Source organism: Dromaius novaehollandiae, chromosome 13 (assembly GCF_036370855.1).
Source record: "Dromaius novaehollandiae isolate bDroNov1 chromosome 13, bDroNov1.hap1, whole genome shotgun sequence".
NCBI classification, from domain to species: Eukaryota; Metazoa; Chordata; class Aves; order Casuariiformes; family Dromaiidae; genus Dromaius; species Dromaius novaehollandiae.
The window spans coordinates 7,089,312-7,113,291 of record NC_088110.1 but is presented as its reverse complement, the minus strand read 5'-3'; the positions used below and the strand labels follow the sequence as shown (position 1 = coordinate 7,113,291).

Below are 23,980 nucleotides of genomic sequence, written 5' to 3'. Positions count from 1 at the left end.
GTGTGCTGTTTCTTTTCTGGAGAAACGGAATAGTTTCTGTTATGAACAGTTTGTTTCAGTGCGGAAAAAGAAATTTTAGCCTAGGAGCTCTGTGCTTTCGTGCAGAAATTTATAAACTGGCAAGAAAGAGAACTTGTTTTTCGGTGAAGAATTTTACAGAATTGATCCAGTTTACCAGCTTCTGAAAATCACTGTTTTCACATAGCAGATTTTCCAGAAGTTTCTGGCCAAAATGTGAGCAGATTGCATTTTTACTGGTAGAGACTGATGACTTTAGTGCCCTGCTGTTGTTCGGCAGCTTCTGATAATGGGGAGCCCCGTGGCTCTGGGCAGTGGCTCGGGAGGGAGCGAAGCAGAGCGCCTGCTCCGTCCGTTGGCACCGCATCCACGTCGAGGAGGTGCCTTTCGGATCTGCTGCCTGTCGGGAAGATGGTCAGGAAACGTCAGGGAGGTGCTCGGGAAGAGGAGTCCCGGGGTGGGGACTGCAAGGACATGGTAAGACGGAGCGGCCTGCACAGGAATGGAATAACTTATTGCTAAGACTGCAGGGACAGAAGAAGAGGTGAACGCGAGGGGGTACTACTAAAGAAAAGGAGAGGAAAAGCCTGCAAGGAAAGATGGAGTTAGGGCAGTCTGTCATCACAAAATACACACTCCGTAGCCTGCCTGCTATAATCAGAGGTCCTTACATTGCTCTGCAATTCAAAGGATACCACTACAACCCATAGGAAAACTGTCAGGGCCTTTCTTACTGCTGTTTTATTTGAATCCAGAAGCAATCTGAGCCAAAGATAATGCATGAAATGGAGATGAAGCTAAGGTGGCGGGGATCCAAATGCTTAACCTAGCAACACGCACTTAAGAAGCACTTTAAATCTGCCAGTACACAGAGGATGGTCAAAATTTGGAACTGGTTGCCCAGAGAGATACCAACCTTGGGCATATCCAGAATTTGACTGGACAAGGCCCTGCATAACGTAAAACAGCTTTGACGTTGTCTTTGAGTAGGAGTTGGGCGAGCTGTGCCTCAGCAATCCCTTCCAACTTGACTTATACCAAAATTAAATAAATATTAAAATACATTTAGTTATTTTTTTCTTTATTGTTACTAAAGCAGTCTTGTTTTCCATTTAGATAAAAAACAGAATATATCTGAAAATCACAGTTATCTCTTTGTTGTACATATGTCAGGCTTTGCCTCTTTTTCCCCGATCGAGAGAGAAGACTCATGATCTTATTTATTGGGGGAAAACATTAATCTAAAATTATGAGTTCATTGGATTGAATATGTTCTTTTTCCAGTTATTTCAGTGAAGAGATCAGCAGGGGATAGTTACAGGTCAGCACAACTTGTTGCACTTGCTTAGTAACATATGGGCAAAGTTAAGATGAGCACGTAAATTATATGTAAAATCCAATAGAGAGCACTTAATTTTGCCAAGGAAAACACTGATCTTGTCAGTTGTTGTGAGCTCGTACAATATTTCTTAATTCTTCCTTCACTAGGTAGAATTTGTAATAAAGAATTTTTAATAAAGATTTAATTTTTGTAGAGTTCTTGGTGATAGCCCCTGTTCCATTAGACATGGAATTGTTTTTTCCCATTCCTTTCCTTCAAGATCTGAGCTTAGAGAAGTGGTTCCTATTTTTGCAGTTTCCTTCTTCATGCAGCCTACTTTTCCATATGCAACAATTTTTCTTTTTCTTTTTCTCTTGTTAGTAGATGCTCCCTTCCCCACTCCCTTGGTAATAGTTTGGATGCTTTGTACATTCTTTACCCTCATATATGTATTCCTTACATCTCTGGCTTGCTTGATATTTTTGCATCCTAGCTTATTTTTTGTCCGAAACTAAAGCAAGCACTACTGCATCCACTGATGGTATTCAGCGCGATGCCAAAGCCCAGCAGAGCTAGGCTCTCTTCCGCTGTGCCCTACCAGAAGACTTCATTTCAGTTTTCAGGGCTTTCTGTTCACTGCTCCACTGTGTCCCCCACTAAACACTCATGTGTTAATGCCTCTGTGCAGCCCTCTTCCCATGGGGGCTTGTCGGAGCATCCAGGAGCGTCTGTGCTAGGCGAGAGCAGAGGCTGATCTAGCTCAGTATCCCGTCTCCAGCAACGGCCACAAGCGGGTGCGCTGGCAGGAGTATCAGACCAGGGCAAGCGTGGGACTTCTGAACGATTTGCCACCCGCCAAACATGCAGTTGAGGACCTTCCTGAGATAGGTATGATTTTACCAATTTACTAGTCTTCAGTAGCAAGTACAAGTGGACTGTCCAAGTCTGTTGTCAGAAAGAAGCACATTTTACAGATACCTGAAATCAAACAGTATTAAAAAAAAAAAAAAAAAAAAATCTCGTCAGAGATTGAAAGCAAGAGGAGAAGAAGCTACTTTGGAAGACAATAGGAAACCCACTGTGTTTGTTTTTGAAATTTTATTTACTGTGACTATGAAAAATGTTTTCTAATTAATAATTAAACTGAGAACACCTAAGGAAAAGCAGGCCTTGAGGACCAGAACTCACTTTTGAGCAAGCAGTAGTTCTGAAATACAGAGTTGGGATGCTTACTGCAACTTGCCTTGCATTTGCCAGCACCTTTCAAATCACTCTGGGAAGCCAAAAAGGCGCGAGCGGAAGTAACGTGTGGGTGGCTTGCTTGTTTGTTTGTTTATCTTTCTACAGAACAAACTTTGGCTAAATATTGAAAACATGTAGAAACATTAATTGCATTTGTAAAATGACTATTATCTTTTTAGCCATGTTGTTTAAACAACCTATAGCGTTTCGGTAATTTGAGAGTTTCGTTCTTTGTGTGGACTGTTAGTCTGGCTGTAGTGAACGTGTACTAGTTCTCTTATTTCTCGGACAATTTCCGAAGAGAAGCAAATGAGATGATAAGGTTTCAGCCACCTTCTCCATGTTTTTTTCAAGTGGCCAATATATTTGATGCTACTTTGACATAAAAAATAGCATATGTTGTCTTCATAAAGACTATTGGCTTGTGTTTAACTTGCTCTGTAAAATGGCAGAAGATACTTGTGTGTCAGAACAGTTAACCTCATTTTTTGGTTATGCACATCTGATGATTGGATACCATGTAAAATACATATTTTAGGCCAGCTCTTTATCTGTGTTTTTGCTGGGTAGTTTGTAATCGTTCTGCGATTATTCCAGTGAAAACATATTTGAAGAGTAATATTTATTACATTTCAAAAATGAAAAAAAAATGTTGACATATATTTTGACATTTTAGTGTAGTTGACGTTGATGTTTTCGCATGTGTTAAAAACAAATTAAATGATATGATTTACAGCATAACCTTTAAATTTGAACTAAGGGATAATTGGTACTTTTTCATTTTAATTTATCTAATTTATTCAGCACAAGATTGGCTCTTAGAGTATTCTAAGAGATTCTGAGAGTTCTTAGAAAATGACTGTGTACTGAATATAGCTTCTCTATTTATCTGTTACATTTTAAAAACAGGGATTCTTGCAATTCTGTCAATTTAACTGTAGAATGCAAAATTTTAAAGTTCAGATAGGTCTTGTCAGACGTAGTTTTGAATAATATCAGATTGTTGTCCATAGCTGAATTTTTAATGAGTAAAAATAAGATCTGTTTTACAAAGGCAAATTATTTGTATTACATCTTACTATCATCATTTACAGATAATACTAATGCTGATTTTTATCTGCATGGTTAAGTCTGTCATTGATTAGTTTAAATATTGGATTCTATATCTCCCTTATTTATTTATAGATTTGAAACAATTATGATACAGAGTCGTTTGAAATAATCAATTACTTACCCACAGAGAATTTTGGTAGCAGTAGCAAAAAATACCAACTGCTGTAAAGTTGTAGCTTTCTCCTTTGTGAAATATTTTTCATTTTTTGGATGGTGGCACTTCCTGATTTTATAGTAAAAAGCATAAGGAAATCACTAGTAGGTGTATTATTTTTAATCTTGAAATTAAGTAAATTTTAATATGCAGTGTTCACTTAGGATGTTTTGTTTGTTTTTTAACAGAAAGCTAATCATCACTCTGGGTAAGAAGCAGAAAAGAAAAAATGAATCTTCAGATGAATTGTCTGATGTGAAGCAGGCTCCACAACGGTCACTGAAAGATGAAGACTCACAGGTAAGTAGCCAGAATTTTCCTCTTTTAAATTTGTATGTGTTGTTTCTACAGTCTTTTTTGTCCACTCTCCGAAATGTTATATTCCTTTTGGCACAGAGACAATTGCTTATTCTGTCTGGTTTTGCAGCTCCTGATTTTAAGACTAAATGATAATGAAGTAACTAAAGTATGCCATCTACCTATAACAAGAGAAGTTAGTGTGACACTAAAAACTAACCTCTATTCAAGTGTTGCTAGTATTTATTTCATTAAATTTCAACAATTTAGGAGACTGGGGAGTTTGGGGGGGTTGGGGATTGGTTTTCTTGTTTTTGTTTTACAGATATCAAGCAGAACACTTTTTTGAAATTATCTGATAATATTCTGAATTAGGTTGTGTTAACAACAATGTGAAATTATTTCTGCAAATTGTAGGATTACTTAATACTTAATGTTACGAAGCAGCACATTGCTGAACATTGGACCTTGAAGTTAGCTATTTTAATGTTCTTTTACTTTCTTTACAAATCACTCAAATGTACAAGATTATTTTGAGGCGTATGGATATATGCACTATTGAAAACCTTGCTACCTATTACGCTACGAACAAGAAGGTAGACTCCTTGCTGGGAAGAATTTGGATACAATTTCTACATCATGAGGCAGTAGCAGTTAGTTTTGCAAGCCCGATCTCCCCTAGATAGACTCCGTATATTATCAACTACTTTTTCCTGTTGAAAATTAGAAAATCCTACAGCTTAGAGTCCCCCTTTTGTAGCATCTTGGCAATAGCATGTATATTGTACATGATCCAGTAAACTGCAGTTCTGACTGGATGCTGAAGCACTGTAGGTTATCTCTGGAAGACAGACAGTTTTGCTCCTAAGAGACAGACAGACAAATAATTGCTTATTGGAAGCCTCAAGATTTTCAAAGGGAACAGGCTATAACAAGTAAAACAGATGTTGGTTTCAGTAAAAGACAAAGTTTTTAGTCATCAAATAATATTAACCTGCTCACAATTTGTTTGTATCTCTTGTATTTTATCATTGTTAATTGAAGTTGGGGGGGGGGGAAACCCTATTCACATAATCAAAACATGGAATCAGGGCTCAGACAGCTACGGTTGATTTCCCCAGTAGCGTGTTTGTTTCTGTTACATAATTTCATTTTTCACTCAAATTAATAATAGCATAGCTAATTATTTACAAAATATGAAATATGGAAAAATATGAACTGTTTGTAAGAGATTATATGCTGTTTGAGTGTAAAAGTAACAGAATTATAACTTTCTGCTTCGGGGCGAACTCATTAAAAGAAAGATTTCTTCCAGGAAATGTACAGATTTTTATCCTCTTGCAATTTTATCTGTAGAGATGAAATCAATATTCAAAATAAAGTGTTGTAGAATAAAAATTAATTGCATAATTTGATGACAGTGTTGGAAAATAATTATGAAGTACAGGGTTGACCCGTAGTATTTTGGAGATAATAAAGCTGGAAAAAAAAGATCAGAAACCATTTCCCAGAATGGATTTTAATTAACTTAGACAATTGTGTGTCTTAAATAAAAGTTACCAGTAAGGGAACGTGGAATGAATTATTTCTCAGGGAATTTGTCGTAATGTGGAAAGTCTATTTAGTCCTATTTGAAGAACCTGAAAGCAGGTTTGGTGGTTCTGAAGTACTGCAGCTTACGGTTTTCTGTAACAGCAGAGCGTAAACTTAATGGCCAACAGATTGAGTACAAAAGTCTCCACTAAGATCTTTTCCTTTTTGTTGGGTTTTCTTGTTTTTTTTCCGCTAGTCCTATTCCAGGGGTCATCCTCAACTCCGGCGTGGATAGACAGAGAGGGAGGAGCATCAAATCACCTGATGGTCCTGGGCTCGGGGGAACAGAGGGTGGAGATAACGGGGGGACATGGGCTAGATAAAAAATGCACTGCCAAATGCAATTACGTAGCTTTGAACATTATCTTTGAAAGAGTTTGGGAGAAGCAGAGCAGGAAAGATGTCTCATTTTCTCTGTTTATTTTTCAAACACTTTCATGATTATTCTATTGCAAATAGCTTTCTATTTCTAAGCTCTGGGGGGGGGTGCAATTTTAGATCTTTTTTTCATAATTCATTTGATATGCGTAGTTTCTCAGTGTCTTCATGGAACACGTTGATTTATTCGTTGGAGAAATGTTTTAGAGCAGTTGTTTATGACTGTACTTCTCAGTTCAGGGAAACACACAGATGTTTTTCAAACGAATCAGGTAATGTATTAATATCTTAGAAAACATGTCTGTTGACGTTTTCTTACTTGCTTAATACGTTAAGAAAAGAGGTAGTGAGAAGGATTGAAAATGCTTCCTAATGCCTCAGTAGGGTTAGTGAGTTTCAACAAACACTTAATGAATATGAAACCTGACCCTGTTGCTTAATCCTCCTTTTCCTGCTTCATGCGTCGCCGTGCGTTGGGCCTGTTAGCTGGCCTTCTGTTTGGAAACTTCCACTTTCTTCAGCAAACTTCTCTTCATTTAACTATAACGTGATACTTCAGTATTTGTGTAAACTTAAAGTTTCTTTTTGCATTAAGAAAAAAACACTTTTTGTCAAGGAATAGCTAATCTGGCAGCATTATTGTAGAAATCTGCTTGAATAAGTATTTTCACTCTTACACTGTCCCAGCTTCTCTAGAAGAGTGGTAATACTCATTCTTTGATTTTTGTGTGTACTGTGCTATTTCTCTGTCATACTAAAACACTTTCAGTATATTTGTTAATATAGCCGACCAAACTAAAGGTTGACTTTAACAGCCAGGAAGAAAGTTCCTGTGCTACAATCTTATTATTACTGTAAAATTTGCTGTAGAAGCCAGTGGCCTTGTCTGTGTGTGACCACAGATTTTTTTTTTTTTTGTTCTGTTCACAGTTTGTTCTTCTCTGATTAATATAGTATAATGCAGCCAACAGTGGCTGAATATTAAATAAACACTTTGCTGTGTAGCTCAGTATAGTGCATTTTGTTAATACAGGCCATTTTCTTTTGATGATTTTATTTTTGTGATGACCAGTTCTCTTAAGGAGGTTGCACTGTTCTCTGATGTTACCTGGTTTTAGGTTAGCTGACTAGTTAGTTTGACAGTTACTGCTGTTTATCTGGTGGATGGGTTTAGAAATCCAATCTTAAAATGGTTAAATATGCGATGTCTAACATCCTGGTGCTGAATGGTGAGAGGACGTGTGAAAACAGTGCAAGTATTTGAAGCAGTGAGATGAGAAGAAATTTTTGTATTAGAGAGGCAGAATATTATTTCTCCAAACTGGAGCTGCTTGTTCTCAGGCTCTTGCAGAAACAACAGTGGAAGATGCAGAGAGATAAAAGGAAAGCAAGCAAAATGCTGCTTTTAAACAAGCTTGATTAAGGCGGAGGAGAATGTGTTGAACAGGAAATGTTAAAAAAGCAACAAAATTTATTGGCAATCAAATCAATTTTATCATGATCTAATAATCTCTCCCTATAATTTCTGAAAATCTTCATAATTTTTTGTATGTGTTGTTTAATAGAGACACTTCAGCATATTTTGTATCTTTTGCTTATAGATTATTGAATTGGACAATAAGACACTATTCTACTATCTTCTGCTGCCTAATGAAATTATTTCGAAATACTGCTGCTTTCTTAAAAGAGGCCTGTTATTTTTCATCTTTATTCCTCTACCCTGAAATATTACTCCACGTTTGCTTTTGAATTCTAAAAACAGGAGTGTCAAATGTTTGTATGTAAATCATAAGAAAACTTGTGGTTTTATAGGTTGAAACATTGTATTTGACTGCTTCCATCCCTTTGTGGTTCACATGCTTCGTGCTCTCCATCAAATGTTAGCCTTTGATTTTAGATCTAGCTGAAGTATTGCAGGTTTGTAGGGGTTTTTTGGTTTCTGGGGTTTTTTGTTTGTTTGTTTGTTTGTTTGTTTTTAAAGCAATTCGTATTAGGGGAGATTTTTGGTAAAAATTCTATTTTTATTCTACTGTATGCAGAAGAGAAGATCAAATCGTCAAGTTAAAAGGAAAAAGTATGCTGAAGAAGGAGAAGGAAAGCAATCAGAAGAGGAGGCTAAAGTTTCTGTGAAAATCAAAAAGAGTTCTGCTCCTTTACCCGCTGAGCAGCCTTTACAATTATTTGTTGTAAGTAAAATCTGGCTTGTTCTGTAGTGGCAACTTTCCAGTTGTCTCAATGAGTTTAATGAATAAAGCTCACAATTTGGAAGGAAAACCTTATTAGTACTAACCTATAGCTTATTTAATGTGATATCTTACCTAAGATCTTGAGAACTGGAAGTAATGACTAATTACCATTTTTTTTTCTTTTTTGGTTAAAAATGTTCATCAGTTTAACTGAGGGTACAATTAAGGATAAATATATCTTGAAAAACGTGTTGTGCTGTGTAGGCATATGAAAAGGCCATGTGTTAATATATATTTATTGTGACTTCTAGAAGTATAAAAGCAACAGAGTCTCTGCTTACTGAGATTGAAAAAGAATACTCCTGCCTTTTTCCCCTCAGGTTCACACTTCACTGTTTAACTTATGCCAGCTCTGGTACTTCTTGTTGAGCTGTTCTAGGTAAATAAAGTAGCAGGGAAAAAAACAGCAAAAAAGTGCTCATGAGACAGTTGAAGGAGTGCCAGAGCTGTAACGGGGGAAGAAGGACAGCATGGTTGGGAACAAATCAGGCAGGAGGGGAGGTGACTTTTTACTGTAAGCAACCTTTAAAGATTGGCTCATTAGCTCAGGAACCACAGCGCCAGTCCTGGCAGAGCTCAGTTATTCAGGAGCTGTTTCACACCTAAGCCCTGCTGGAATTCACAAGCATGACCCTCGTCTGCCTGATTCCCCAGCGTGCTTCTGGTTTCTGAGCTCGAAGGAGATCTATTAAATCAAGTTTGACACACACTGCATCACTGCATTGTTTTTCTTTTATTAATTTTTTAACCTGTCTGCCAGAGTCTTTATCCTTCCATCTCTGTATAAGAAATTCTGGATATGTCAGCTGCATCAGGTCAACTGTTTAGGGCATACACAGTGAGTCTGTTTCTGGAAAGCATCAAAATCACTGCTGCTTGCACTATAAATGTGTTTGGCAGGTGAGCATTGAGTCTGATGCTTTTTGGAGGTGCCATACCTGCTGTATTTTTACATATATTTCTCTCTGGGTATAAATCTGGAAAATCTTCCTTTTAAGCTGAGCATATGAAAGTGCCTAGCTTCTTTTTAAAAACAAAAAACAAACAAACAAAACCCTGTTCATCCAGAGACAAATAGACAATAATAGTTGTCTGCTTTTTGTTTTCTTTCTTTTTTTTAATAAATAACTGATGTGCCTCTATCCAGGGTGGAATAGATATTTTGAAATAGTACTTTTTTTTTTTTTTCTTCTTTTTTCACTCCTAGGCTGATATAGAGAATATCTGATATGAGAATGTTATTGGTAGAATATCAGCTTGCCTTTATTGTTGATCTTTTAACAAACCACTTGTGCATGAGGGTTTTGAGCCTGATCAGTTTGCAGGGGGTGTTTACTGCTGTTAATAAAGATGTCCTTGTTTTCCTTCATTTATAGGAGAATCCGAGTGAAGAAGATGCGGCAATTGTAGACAAAATCTTATCCTCTAGGATAATAAAGAAAGAAGTAAGTGAATGTTATAGGATAAAATTGCTTATTTGAAAATGTGTTCTGTGTCCATTGTTTTACTTACCCTTGAATTTCCTTTCTTAGATGTCTGCTGGAATGACAGTGGAAACGGAAGAGTTTTTTGTAAAATACAAGAACTAGTAAGTATTGAAGAGTTGTTTCATTGAAGAAGTTGATTACTTAAATGACAAGTGCCATATTCAAGTTTTGTATTATTTGAAGATTACGTATGACCAGATTTTGTCATCTTTGAGTTTTTTCTTTACAAATTTAATTTTGAATTTATTAAGAAACTATCTCATATTGTTAACAATTTACAAATTATCAGTATGCTGAAGTGGACACTGACAAATAAACTGACGGTTGTTGCTGCTGAAGTAGCACAATTTTTAGAGAATGTGTATTTGTTAAATTCAACAAAGGATCTATGCCTGAGGTTAAGTTCTATTTCATGAATTTAAATCTAAGATATTTCATGAACATAGATTAGATTTAGTGTCACACATTAGATTTAGTGTCATACATCTAGGAGAGGTTGATGTGGGAGTTGATCTTACTGTTTTAAAAAGAAAAGCAATTTTTTCCATATTTTCTTATTCTCCATTTCGTACCCATCCTCCTGTTATTACTCAGCTCTTGAGGTTGCAAAGGCAAGCACATTTAATTTTATATATGTGAGTAATTTCATTAGGTTTTTTTGCTGATGAATGTAATTATTTTGGAGACTCCAGGCTCACATTTTTCCGGCGCATAAAAGAAAAATATTTTTTTTAGCTCTTGTTTTCTGAAAGGATCAAGTCTTCTTCTGAAAGTCAGTTATACTGACTATGCAGTAGCTTTTCTCTGTTTCTAGAGAAGAGTCCTTTATCTTTTGAGAATTAAGAACTGATGAAAATAGACTTTTGTCAAACCAGCCTAAACTTCAGAAAGGCTCACTTGGGGTACAGTGAGATGATACAACTACCACCGAAAGGCATGCTCATGCTTCCTTCTGCCTTTGGCTTTGCTCCTACATGCCTCCCCCCAGCGCAGTCATTTAAAAGTAATTTCTGAATCCTTAGAGTTCTATGGATCCTACACCAAAAAAACCTGCCTTAACTAGATATAGCATGGTTATTTTGAGGAGTAAATAGAGCTGATAATATCATCATTTTAACATTTACAGTAAATTCTGTCTTCAGTGATAAAATGTTCTCTTATTTGAGTGAAATTCAGGTTTATAAACTATACTGTTATAACCGTATGCTAAAAATACATACTAAGCTTTTGCTTTTACTACTATATTAACCTTAATCTCTGTAATTTTAGCTCCTATCTCCACTGTGAATGGGCCACAGAACAACAGCTTTTAAAGGATAAAAGAATCCAGCAGAAAATAAAGCGGTTCAAACTAAGGCAGGCACAAAGAGCTCACTTTTTTGCAGATGTGAGTATGAAATATGCAATTAAAATAAGCCTTTTTCCCCGTTGAAAATGTGATTAATACTTTGTTTTTTAAATTGAATAGCTGAATGTTGAGAAGTAAAATTTAGCCATCAGAATTGGGTTTTGGGTTGCGGCAGGTGGGGTGGGGGGGACATTGTTTGTTTGTTTTGTTTTGTTTTTTTAACTGTTGAGGATAGAAATGTAATTTTAAGATTAAATCTGCAGTCACTGAATTGACCTCACTCGCCCAGTTTAGAATATAGGATTCTTTGGTAACTACCTACTAGGGACCATGGAAGGACTTGGGAAAGCTTCTTCTTTCCCAAGATAGGGAAAAGATAAGGGAAAAGGTTATCTTAGAATGGGCAGTTTCTACACTGTACCAGCTTCTAGACAACTTCTGAATTATTGCACTTCATCCCTCAATGACTCTGCATTTTCTGTTCTAATGTCAGATCCCTCTTTGATGCTAGTTGTCTCTATAAATACGGTGATTTCATGGTGTGTGTAAAAGCCTCACTAACTTCCAACTGACATTCATTTATACCCAATCAAATTTCTGCGTACAACAAAAAAATGAGTATACTAAGTCTCAGTGTATACCAACTTGTTTTGGTTCCCTGCTCGGAACTGATTTTATTAATTTTGCATTGCAGATGGAAGAAGAACCTTTTAATCCTGACTATGTTGAAGTAGACCGGGTATTAGAAGTCTCTCTATGTGAAGATAAAGACACTGGTGAGGTAAATATATCGTAAAGCAAGTCAAGAAGGTACAGCTCTGTGCAGGGTTAGGTAGTTGTATTTTTAGAAGATTTCAAAGTAAAACCTTAATGATTTTTGAGTTTCAAAAATTATTTTTAATGAGACACTTTAATCTTGTCATTTCCTATACTTATAATCTATTTTGAAATAGAAATCAGCGTGTAATGGCTTTCATTTTTATTAGTATTAATATGTAATAGTAGCCAAAGATTTGGTTTAATAATTGCCACGTGAATTCAGACAAAAGACTGATACCGTGTGCTGTCCTGTTTTTCTGATAGTGACAAGTGGTCACTTGCTGAAGAAAGCACAGGAAGGCAGAGTATAAATGATATCTCCAGTGACAATTCCCTCTTCCTCTCTAACTCTGTCCCCAGGCTTTTGGCAATCAGTGATTAGTGCCATTTTGCTAGCTACCAATGGACCTTTCCCTCTGTTTATCAAAACTTTTTTTGAACTTGATGTTTCTCTTCTGGAAGACTATTACAAAACAAAAGCATGAGATGAGAAAATTTAAAAAATTATATATAAAACATGATCAAGGAAAGTGGCATAATTTAGAAGGAGTCTGAGAAGCAAATAAAAACCAAAGACTGGTGGGTTTGTTGATTAAGGCTGTTGGAAGAGCTGTGATAACTTACTCTGTTCTCTTATGTAGCAAAATTAGCAAACTCTTACCCAGTGATTTCTGCATTAATCTGTAAAAAGAAGGGATAAGAGTTAGACTTACTTCTCAGTGTATGCAGCAGATTTATCATTAATACACCTTTAGAAAAAAGGGTCATTGACACAAGCCTTCTCCCTACCTCTTCATGAATTGTCACTTTTTAATTTAGCATCCAAATCTTTATTTGCTGAATTGAGATAAAATCATCCACCTTAGCACCATCTTTTTAGACTTTTTTCTGGATTTTCATATATGTGTCGCAGCAGACCTGTAAAGCTTTCTATTGTGCAAGATCTCTGTTTTAGGATCTTATGTAGCTGGATTTTGAGACTGGAGGAAACATTTTAGGTAGCAGCTCTGTGGTTAGATTTTTCTGTTTCCACAGACATTGTGACTGTAGTAATTTGACTTTCCTAAGACCAAGATTTGGTTAGGGCTAAGCGGAATTGAAACATGCTCTAGAGATTTCTCTTTGGCTCCAGGAGTCTACAGGAAGTAGCAGAATATGAGAAGGCAAGGATAAGTAGATGGAAAACACTGCACTCATCACACCAAGGAATCTAGGAACTGATAACCTATACAGATTACCTTTAAAAAATATTGAAAACATGATTTTGTTTCCAGCTGCCTTTTGTAAATTAATTACTCAAATAGAAGTCATGTTAACAGTCGGTATACTAAATTAAAAGCTGATAACATTCAGAATTTTTTTCTGCAGCCTGTTATTTACTATTTAGTCAAATGGTGTTCATTGCCATATGAAGACAGTACGTGGGAGCTGAAAGAAGATGTAGATCAAGCAAAAATAGAAGAATTTGAACAATTACAAGCTTCCAGGCCTGACTCGAGAAGATTGGTAAAATTATACTAATTTACTTGTCTGTCTGGGCAAATTGGATGTGCTTTTACCAACTTTAAACTTTTGTATTAAAACATAAGGTTTATTGACAGTCTGTGTAAAGCATCTGTGAACTTTGTTACCTAGAGGAAAAAAGAATTCAAGTAGGCATAGATAAATATTTTCATCTGATTTGTTACTTATTTTGTTAATTAAAAGTGATTTTTTTTCTCTTTAGGGAAAAGTATGAAGTGTTATGACTTTCTGAGCTGTTGAGTGAGTGATGAGCAACACATTCTAATTGTCTATCACAAAATATAAACATCATTATAATGAGTAGAAAACAGAATAAAATATAAGCATCCTTTCTTCTATAGAGAACAGAGTCGTCTTGTGTTTCAACACTAAAGGAAATTGGCAGAGATCTGTCAAACAGATTCCATAATTACTTCCTGCTTTTATTTTTCTTTTTTCATAAATGTCTAACTAAAAGGAAGACATATGTATAATGAGGAAATTTGTTTTATCTTTATATTATGAATCTTCAGTCTCATGGAGTAGGAGAAAAGGCAATAGTTCTTCTATTTAATGTTATCATATTGTCAGAGAGTGAGGCATATGTCCTGCGTGGTGTAGTGCAACCTTGTTCTAATTTACTTACCTTACATAACTGAGTATGCACAGTATTTTAATTTATAGGCTTTGGATTTTATTTTAATGCTTTCTCATCCATGGATAATTACAGAAGTCATGATTAGCCTCTTTAGATTATGTCCTCTTCATTTTTGTGGTATTTATTTAAAATGCTGCCATTTCAGCACGTGAAGAGGTTTATACATCTGTGTTGCCCTATTTGGCTTTGGAAAAAAAAAGGCGATTAAAGTAAAACAGTAAACCTGTAAGACTAACAGTCATCTCAGCATCAGCAACAGGTTTTTTTTTCTTTTTTTTCTTTTCTTCCCCAGGCTCCAGAAAGTACAGGGAAGTGTTTGCTGCCTGCAGCTCTGAGAGCTGGAGGTGGCTGTTAGTGGTGTGGGAGAGTGGCCAGATGGTCGCTTGTGGGTGAGGGAAAGAAGCTACAGCTGTTGGGGAAGGACAGTTCCTGCAGCAGGCAGGGTAGTGTCGGATGATGCTGACGTTGGCAATAAAGAGATCCAGAATTCAGACGTAGCATTTAGAGCTACCAGATTGAGCCACCTGAGTTTGGGGTAAATGTGAGCTTTTATAAACATTGAGTAATGTTAAGAGTACAGCTGATGGAAAAAGCTTTTACTGAAAATATTTTGCTTGAATTTGTCAGTTTATTCAGGTAGGAATGCAGAAGCCACCTGAAGACACTGTCTTCCACTGGAGTCCTACCTAGCATCAATCAAAAAATTCATGGTTCCTCTGCTATGTTGCCTACTCGGCTTACTGCCAGCCTGTTGAGTCTCCAGGCTGGGGAACCAGTATATGTATAGGCTCTCAGCTTTCCTCTAGCTCGCGAGGAAGATTGTATCTTGATACTGTTACAGTCCTCTTGTGTCATTCATGTCCTTCGTATCATGATCCTGTGTTTGCTGACACTGTCTTTCATCTGATCCCTGGGTGAATTCAGAGAGTGAAACCACCCACAAGTTTACTTTTTTGTCTTCCTGGTGTTAGCTTCCTGAATTGGCCAACTGTGAGGTCAGATGAATATCGGTCACCAGCGCTGGTGCTGAAAGAAAGGGCCAGACCACAGTAACTTAGCGTAGCTTGGCTCAAACCGTTTCAGAAGGACCGCCTTAGGATCCAGAGTTACTCAAACTTTTGGGATCCTGATAGTTCCAAATGTCTGGGTGGCTGTGGTTGTAGGGCAAGCGCTGCTAGAGCTTCCAAAGTGAAATGTTAGATTCTCAGCAGGTTTCCTGAAGACTCGTTGTTGCATAAATGAGTTAGTGTTTCAGATTGCCAGCATCAACCTATTTGTACTTTTAGTTCTAGAAATCAGTTATTTTATATTATCATTTTAAATTTTTTCTTAAAGCATTCATTTCTATAGACAATAAACTTCAGATTTCCGCACGTTAATAAGTAATGCTAACAAGGATCCCGTCCCATCTTTAAGACTGAATAATTATATGCAAAGTTGTTACGCTCAGGAACTAATAGGTAAAAATGTTTTGAAAGAAGGAAGCATGTGCCAATTTGCCAATATATTCATTTTTCCCTTAAAGGACCGACCACCTCCAAACTCTTGGAAGAAGATAGAACAGTCCAGGGAATATAAAAATGGCAATCAGCTCAGGGAATATCAACTGGAAGGACTTAACTGGCTCCTATTCAACTGGTACAATAGGTATATGCATGGAAAAATTTTAATATAAATTTTAAGAATATGAAATGAATAAATGTGTTACAGTGGACGAATACTGTTTTAAACAGACTTATCCTAACCTCTCTGCATTTAGCTAAAAAGGTACAACTGGAAAAAAAAATAGAAGTTTCTCTTCATTTGGGGGTGTACAACTGTATTTTACCAACAAGACTAACAAAAAACAAGCCTTCAAAGAATAAAACTAACCTACCTGAAAACAATTTAATGGCTGAGAGGAAATTAAAACAAAAAAGACTTACACAATAAATACAAGCTTTTAGGAAGCAAAGGTTTTTTTCCCCCTTAAGAAAATACAGGAATTCATGGAACAACTAGAAAATAACACACACAACAATTATTTTCTATCAGAGTAATCAAATGAAAATGTTTTTAAAAGATGTTTAAAATGATACTTTCACTGCTGCACTTGCGTCTTTCAGAATGATTTATAGAATTAATATATATTTCAAATAAAGTTACTTGTTTTCACAAATAAGACTAGTAGGCAATTGTATTTCCTATATTATAAGCTAAATTAACTTTTGGTCGTTAATGTTATGATATATTAACTAGAATATAATCATTGTTTAAAGGGTATCATGTCCGTTTTTCAAGACTTTTTTTTCCTTCAGAAGTATGAAGTTTCTCTGTCTAATTTATTCGTGAATCTTCCTGCTTGTTTTATTTCCAAAGTATCAGTTGCCTCCTCTTTAGAGATTATGTCAGCGAGCATACTGTTTAGGCTTATAGTTTCATGATCTGGAGGAAAAAAAAAAAAAATCTCAGTCAGTTTGAGTCAGGGCCACAAAGATGATTCAGGGACTGGAGAATCTCATACAAGGGAGGCTGAGAGAGCTGGGACTGTTCAGCTCTGGAAGGACCTTACCAATGCGTAGAAATAGCTGATGGGAGAGTGACGACAGCAGAGGCAGGCTCTTCCCAGTGCTGCCCAGTGACAGGACTAGAGGCAACAGGCGCAAATGGAAACATGGGAAATTCCATTTGAAAATAAGAAAATATTTCTTCACTGTGGGGGTGGTCAGACACTGGTACAGGTTGCACAGAGAGGTTGTGGAGCCTCTGTCCTTGGAGATATTCAAGAGCTGACTGGACGTGGTCCTGGGCAACCTGCTCCAGATGATCTCCATTAGCCCCTTCCAACCCCGACTGTTCTGTGATTCAGTTCACTGCATAACTGTGTGAGCACCGAAGTGAACATATGTGGTTGAGGGTGAGCACCTAGTGGTGCTTTGTGTAATAATTTGGTTCTATATCTCTGTCTCCGTTTTGGAAATAGAGTGGGTGAAATTTGGCAGTGGTGCTGTGATGCACTCTGTTTATATGAGTGTAGGCGGGACACTTTGCATCTCTTATACTGTGACTTTTATGGAATCTTCATTAGTTTCTAGCAGGTTTGTGAAGGCAAATGTACATATAGGAAATCTCTGATTAAATTAATTTCCTTTAATTAGGGCAAACATAATCCCAGAAGAGTAACCTTAGAGTGTTTTATTTAGGAGAAACCTATGGAACTTTCTCAGGTTTTGCAAGTGCTAAATATGATTAGAAATCAGTGTTTTTGTGTACCAAATCCATTTTTTCCACCATAAATGGTCAGTAGTTATGAGCATCTTCTGCAGTGCCACAGTTTTGACTATTGTTTTAAACTGATGTCTTTGAGCTTTGTTTTTATAAATTTTCCATTTGAATAACAGCTCTAATGACTGTACTTTCTTTGACCCTAATAACAAATAAATGTATCTTACTTTCAGACGAAATTGCATTTTAGCGGATGAAATGGGTCTTGGCAAAACCATCCAGTCAATTACATTCCTCTATGAAATCCTCCTGTCTGGTATAAGAGGGCCTTTTCTGATCATAGCTCCGCTTTCCACTATAACAAACTGGGAAAGAGAGTTTCGCACGTGGACTGACCTTAATGTTGTAGTGTATCATGGAAGTATGATCAGCAGACAGATGATTCAGCAGTATGAAATGTACTTCAGGGACTCCCAGGTATTGTAATATCACTTGCATCCACTAACTTACCCCAAACCTGTTTCAGGTAGTAGTAATGAAAAGTACGCTTTGCATTATCTGCATACATGTCTTAGTGAAAGTCATTTTCCATATCAACATGTATTTTTAGGGTTTTTACATGTCAATCTTTAATGTGTGCTTACTGAGTAAGTTTTGTGAAATTGGTTGCAACAAGATATATGTTGTTACAGTATGCTGAGCAGTTTTGCAATAGAGTAGCATTGACACTTCATGTAGAGATTAAAGTGTATGCTGATAGTTGCATTTGGCCCCCAAATTGGAAGAACAGTAAGAAAGAAAATATAGCCCATTAAGCTCTATGTTGCCTTTAGGTAACTATTAATCTCCTTTCCCTGGAGTAAACGAACCTTGTAGTGTTACAATTTGCTTTTCTGTCTTAATTACTTTACAGTAATTGAAATGAAAAAACTTGAAATCTGTCTTTTTAACAGTTTCTTTTTTTCCTGTGTTTTCTGGATAAGCAAGTAATTTTTTAAAACTGTTATGCTATTTTACAAAATTGATAAGGCTATTTTTCTTTAAAAACAAAACAGCTTTCTCTTTTGAACAAAGTCTTGAATGTTAAAATGATGTCTTGTTTCTCTAGTGAGTTATTGTATACTGTCTTATTGAAGACCTGACATATTCTCTTTGTCAGACCAATCAAGTAAAGCAAGTTAGATAAGCTAAAAGGTGTTCATTTGATTCTCACTGGCTGAAGTGATGTTTTTTACTTGCTGTATGAGTACTAAATGTATTATTGTCATATATTTTGTTTGATTGACTGTAGGTTTCTTCTGTCAATCATTCTTTCAAATTTGCATGGGATTAAAAATGTAGTATTACCTACAAACTTCTGTTGCAGCAGTTTTATTAGATGCCGATATCTGTAATTAAGTGGTTAGAATTTTACTGTTGGTTAGACAATATTGGATTTTCAATGGACAATTATTCATTAGTATTAATTACAGAACTATATAGACCTACTGAATGTGTATGGGAAGATAAAAATGATTTGTAACGTAAACTCTTTTGGATAAAACTTCAGCAATGAAATCTTTAAATTGAGTAGGTTCAAAGTAATATGACAAGGTATGTGTGTGTGTTTGTAAATCTCTAGGGACGCATCGTTCGAGGTACATACAGATTCCAAGCCATTATCACTACTTTTGAAATGATTCTTGGTGGCTGTCCAGAACTCAATGCAATTGAGTGGCGGTGTGTTATTATTGATGAAGCACACAGACTGAAGAACAAAAATTGCAAGCTCTTGGAAGGACTAAAGCTAATGAACCTTGTGAGTGACTGTATTTCACTTATGTAGTTTTACTACAGTTTTTTTATGTAAAAATATTTAAGTACAGTTTTATAATAAATCACAAGCTTGTTTAGCAAAAGACTGACTAGAGATAACCATTCTTGATACTCTCCTCAAATATATTCTTTTTTTGGGACCTGATGCTGTGTACTAACTGTAAGCAGAATCTATTTCTGCTAACACTTTTTTATAGTCCATTTTGATTATGATTTTGATCACTTTTTAGTAATAAAATAGTTTCTGTGTAAGTACTTGCACAATAATACATTTAAAAGAAGCTAGAAAATGTGCTAAAAAAGTTACTTGTTAAAAGCAAGTTATCATAACACTACTAAGCAAGCAGTGGAATTTAAGATAGGATGATTATCTAATCTCATACTTCAGGTATTACGTGATATAGTGGCAAGATTTTTAAAAGAGAATGTTACAATGATTTTGGGGGGAGGTATCTGCTACAAGGTGCATCATGGCTACTTTGGGTTTTTTTCTCCCACATGACTTTTACTTTAGTGTACTAGTTGGTGCACGTTCTCAGAAGAAGATACATAAGTTGTCTGATTTGGTTTCTGTTATATACTCCGTGTATTTTTTCCACACTATTGAGAGAGGATTGTATATGTGTGAAAAGTTGTTCAGTCATTTCTTTACTACTTGGCAGTAACTAGGTGAACTGGCTCGCAGATGGCAGAAGAGAAAATCTAAAGAAAAGCTAGTAGAAAATACTTACTGTTGGTCTTTTATAAATCAGTTTGTGTGTATTACCTGTGTATTTACTAACACTCAGAACTGGTATTTTCAGGTTATGACACTCAGAATTAACAAAATTGTTATAGTAAATGCTTGTGTATAAGCTCATGCAAGGTGTTCCCTGCCCCCTTTTTTATAGGAGCATAAAGTGCTGCTAACAGGTACACCACTGCAGAACACAGTAGAAGAATTATTTAGCCTCCTTCATTTTCTCGAACCGTTGCGTTTTCCTGCTGAATCTACATTCATGCAAGAATTTGGAGACCTTAAAACAGAGGAACAGGTACTACATATAGAAAAAGTTCCTTTTGTGTTCCAGTATTTAAAGGTGACTTACCCGAGGAATAATTTTTCTTTTGAACAGCTTGGGTAACTAAACACCTAGTGCCCTTTTTTCCCCCAGTCTGTCACTTACGAGTTCTTTTGTCATGCATTGAATTCCTCTAATCCATGCAGATGGTAGAAAACAGTTAAAAATGTAATATTTTCAGATTACTAAACAAGTCAAGGCATCATCTTTGGGATGTTCTGAAGAAAAACAGCAATGCTCAAGTATTTCTCAAATTTCTTCTTTTTTGATTAGAAATATATTAGAGCTTGATTTTACTTGGGAAAGTACTCTGAAAAATTTAGAGAGGTACAAGTTACAGAATCTCAGTTCATGCTGGAGAATTATTTTTACTTTTTTGGACCAGTTTTGTGAATATGTCAAGCAAGAGTGAGAATAATAGTAATTGAAGTCTTCTGGTTTTGTAGCCAGGGTCTTTGCTGACAAATGCCAAAAAGATGTTCCTTTTTTTGTTTTTGGAGTGCATCAAAAATCTCTTTGGTGATTAGAGTTTAAAAATAAAATTATATCTCTTCTGGAAAATATTTCATGCAAATGTAGAATTAACAGTGATGTGGATTTAAAAACTTTTGAATTATACTATGCTATTACTTTTGTGTGTGTTCCAACTAATTGTTGTGGCTCATTCAGGTTCAAAAACTACAAGCCATCCTGAAACCCATGATGCTCAGACGATTAAAGGAAGATGTAGAAAAAAAGCTGGCTCCTAAAGAGGAAACTATAATTGAAGTAGAACTAACTAATATTCAGAAGAAATATTATCGAGCAATTTTGGAGAAGAATTTTGCTTTCTTATCCAAAGGAGCAGGGCAAGCAAATGTACCCAATCTAGTTAACACTATGATGGAACTCAGAAAGTGTTGTAATCATCCTTATCTCATCAAAGGTAAATGCATGATAAATTAAGGCTAACCTCTTCTTTAAAGTACTTTTTAACTTCTTTTTAAAGTATATAAGAACCTCCGTTTGAAATATGTTGCGTTGTGGTCAGACTTTCCAAGTATTGAATTAGGCAGAAACAGTTTTTGATGGATGTAAAGCAAACTTGTGAGGCGGTTGCATATTATATAAGGCTTGAAGTGTGAACTTCTTATTTCATGTAATTTCACAGAACATTTAGAAAAGAAAAAATTTCCATGAGATAATTGCTCTTTGGAAAAGTTGCATCTCTTTAAAAACAGTATGAAAAAATCTTCTAAAACTAACTTCTAAAATCAATGGTTATTGCAGACAATAATATGATCTGTGTCAGTGTTCATTGCTTTTTCATTTATATATAACTTACTTAGATATTTTTTCCTACTTGCAAGAAAATAAGCTCTTAAATTGCTTAAAATTTTGCTATCATTGCAATCATAGCTGGACTTAAGGTTTTGAAAATACTGCTCCTTGAAAATACTGCTCCTTGAAAATACTTGAAAGACTCCTGTCCCATTTCAGATATCACAGCAATAAAAGGGCTTTGCAGTATTTTTCTTTGTTTTCTAAACAGCACTTTTAAAAATAAGTTACATTCTTTGTTTTGTAATTTTGGGAGATTTAACTAGTTTTGGGTATTTTTCTGTGTTTTTCTGCTTAAAGTCATAAGACTTTAAATCCACCCAGAACTTTGTTCTGTCTCTGACAGTGGCTAATGGGGGATATTTAGAGTACAAGCACTGGCTTTTACTAAATTAGTACTTCTTCCTCCCTTCCCCCTCAAATAAGTAACCATAAGCTAGGTCTGAGTTGAAAACAACGTTATTTCAGCATTATTTGTTTTTAAATGGCTATACTCAGGCTTCCTCCAGCTTGTTTGCGATGCCCTTATTTTCCTGAGAGTTCCATTGTCTCAAAAGTGTGCATACCTGTTATCCATGTTGTAGGGTTTTTTTAATCAATTTTAGTTAAATCATTTTCGTATTCATAATAATATTTGAAATCAATAGTGATTAATATAACTACATCTTGAACATTGAGTCCTGCTCTTGAATGCTAAGTCAAAAAAAGGCAGAGTACCTGATTAAATCTGTTAAATTTGCATTGCAATATTGGAGTATTTCTAAGCGCATTCTGGACTTTGATAAAAACCAAGCCTGACCCTGAGTCATCAATGTTGCAGATTTTTTGGGGTGCAGCTGTCCTTGTCACCATCACTCTGTTCCATCACAATAAGACACAGTCACAAGTCATTGAAAGTGTCTCCTATGGCCTTTATTTTTGCTACTTAAGTTTTTGTTTAACTGTGGAACCCATCTAGTAAGTACAGGAAAAGAGGGCAAAGTTTGGATTTAAGTAAACAGTCAAACAATTGAATAACTAACAGTTTGTGGGTGAAAGACAAATGCTTGCTCACATTTAAAAAGTTACAAACAAACAAACTGTTGTGTGTATATATGAAGAAATTTGTGTGCATATATGTACAGATACTGATATATATTCTTTGATAGGTGCTGAAGAGAAAATCCTTGGAGAGTTTAAAGAAACTTACAGCCCAAGTGCTCCTGACTTCCATCTACAAGCAATGATCCAGTCTGCTGGTAAATTGGTTCTTATTGATAAGCTTCTTCCAAAGATGAAAGCAGGAGGCCACAAGGTGCTTATCTTCTCTCAGATGGTGCGCTGTCTTGATATTTTGGAGGATTACCTTATACATAAAAGGTATTGCATATTTTATCTTCATGGTATGTTATTCTCATTGGGCATGTCTTTAGATGTTTAGCACAAGATTAATGATTACAGCATGCCAAAGATAGGAAAACATTTTGTTGTTGTTGTTGTTCCAATTACTTTGCAACTTCTTATGCTCTGTGATATGTTATCAATTATTGAGCAACAGAAAAACTTTGGAGAGCAAGAAAGGTTGTGGAGTAAACTGTGTGCCTTCAGTTTGTTGCTTTTTCCATTAAACGTTCTTGTATCTATGTGCTGTTTACACGTTGCCTATCAGAAACCATGCAAGTTCAAGCTCAACATTGCTTGTCTAAACTCCAGGAAGCATACAATGTATGCTTTATTTACATCATGTTGAACTTGGACCAGATACTTCTATGGGAAGTATAGCTCCTTACTCCTGACAAAATATAGGTACATAATGTTTAATAACTGGAGCTTTATTTTCTATATTAAAGTAACAATAAACATGTTACTACTGTAAGGTAATTTAGGCCACTCTCAAAAGAATAACTTTCACTCCCTATCTTGCCTAAATTACTACTGTTTTGAATTTTGCAGGATTTTACTGCCAGCCATAAAACCACTCCTTAGACTGGCTTTTGCTGCAACATATAATAGCACTGTTTGATCATACTGTTGACCCAAGGGAAACTAAGCGCTTATTTAAGCATGTGACTAAATACTATGTGTAAAGCCTTAGAATGTGAAGTCTAACCTTAAACTCAGTTAAATCAAGTTACTATGTTATCCTGTAAAACCATAAAAAGTTCTGGTTTGATTGTTTTAACAGTTAAGTTGTTGCCTTGTAGATACTGATTAAAGCATATACTTGTCAGTGAACTGTCTAGTAATACAGAATTAACTTAAAAAAAAACTTAGTAATAAATGTAGTGTATTTGTGCAATGGATACTGGAGTGTGTATTGGAAATCATTTGCAGATTATATTATTATCTCTTAATATTTTATATAACTTTTATACTTTTTTGTTACAGAAAGTTATTAATTTGAACTGAGAGCTCAACATTTTG

At 35.7% G+C, this 23,980-nt stretch overlaps 1 protein-coding gene across 11 annotated transcripts in view; it reads left to right on the top strand.

Annotated features, from left to right (window-relative positions):
- CHD9 (chromodomain helicase DNA binding protein 9) overlaps nt 1–23,980 on the top strand; it is a 105,416-nt gene that overhangs the window by 50,368 nt on the left and 31,068 nt on the right. For all 11 annotated transcript variants that reach the window (XM_064519540.1, XM_064519537.1, XM_064519541.1 and 8 more), the window contains 13 exons: nt 4,037–4,148; nt 8,156–8,302; nt 9,739–9,807; nt 9,895–9,950; nt 11,119–11,236; nt 11,892–11,978; nt 13,385–13,522; nt 15,703–15,824; nt 17,615–17,858; nt 19,003–19,179; nt 20,087–20,230; nt 20,927–21,182; nt 22,726–22,936. In XM_064519540.1, the coding sequence (XP_064375610.1) occupies nt 4,037–4,148; nt 8,156–8,302; nt 9,739–9,807; nt 9,895–9,950; nt 11,119–11,236; nt 11,892–11,978; nt 13,385–13,522; nt 15,703–15,824; nt 17,615–17,858; nt 19,003–19,179; nt 20,087–20,230; nt 20,927–21,182; nt 22,726–22,936 (1,881 nt within the window). The remainder of the gene's footprint in view (nt 1–4,036; nt 4,149–8,155; nt 8,303–9,738; nt 9,808–9,894; nt 9,951–11,118; nt 11,237–11,891; nt 11,979–13,384; nt 13,523–15,702; nt 15,825–17,614; nt 17,859–19,002; nt 19,180–20,086; nt 20,231–20,926; nt 21,183–22,725; nt 22,937–23,980) is intronic.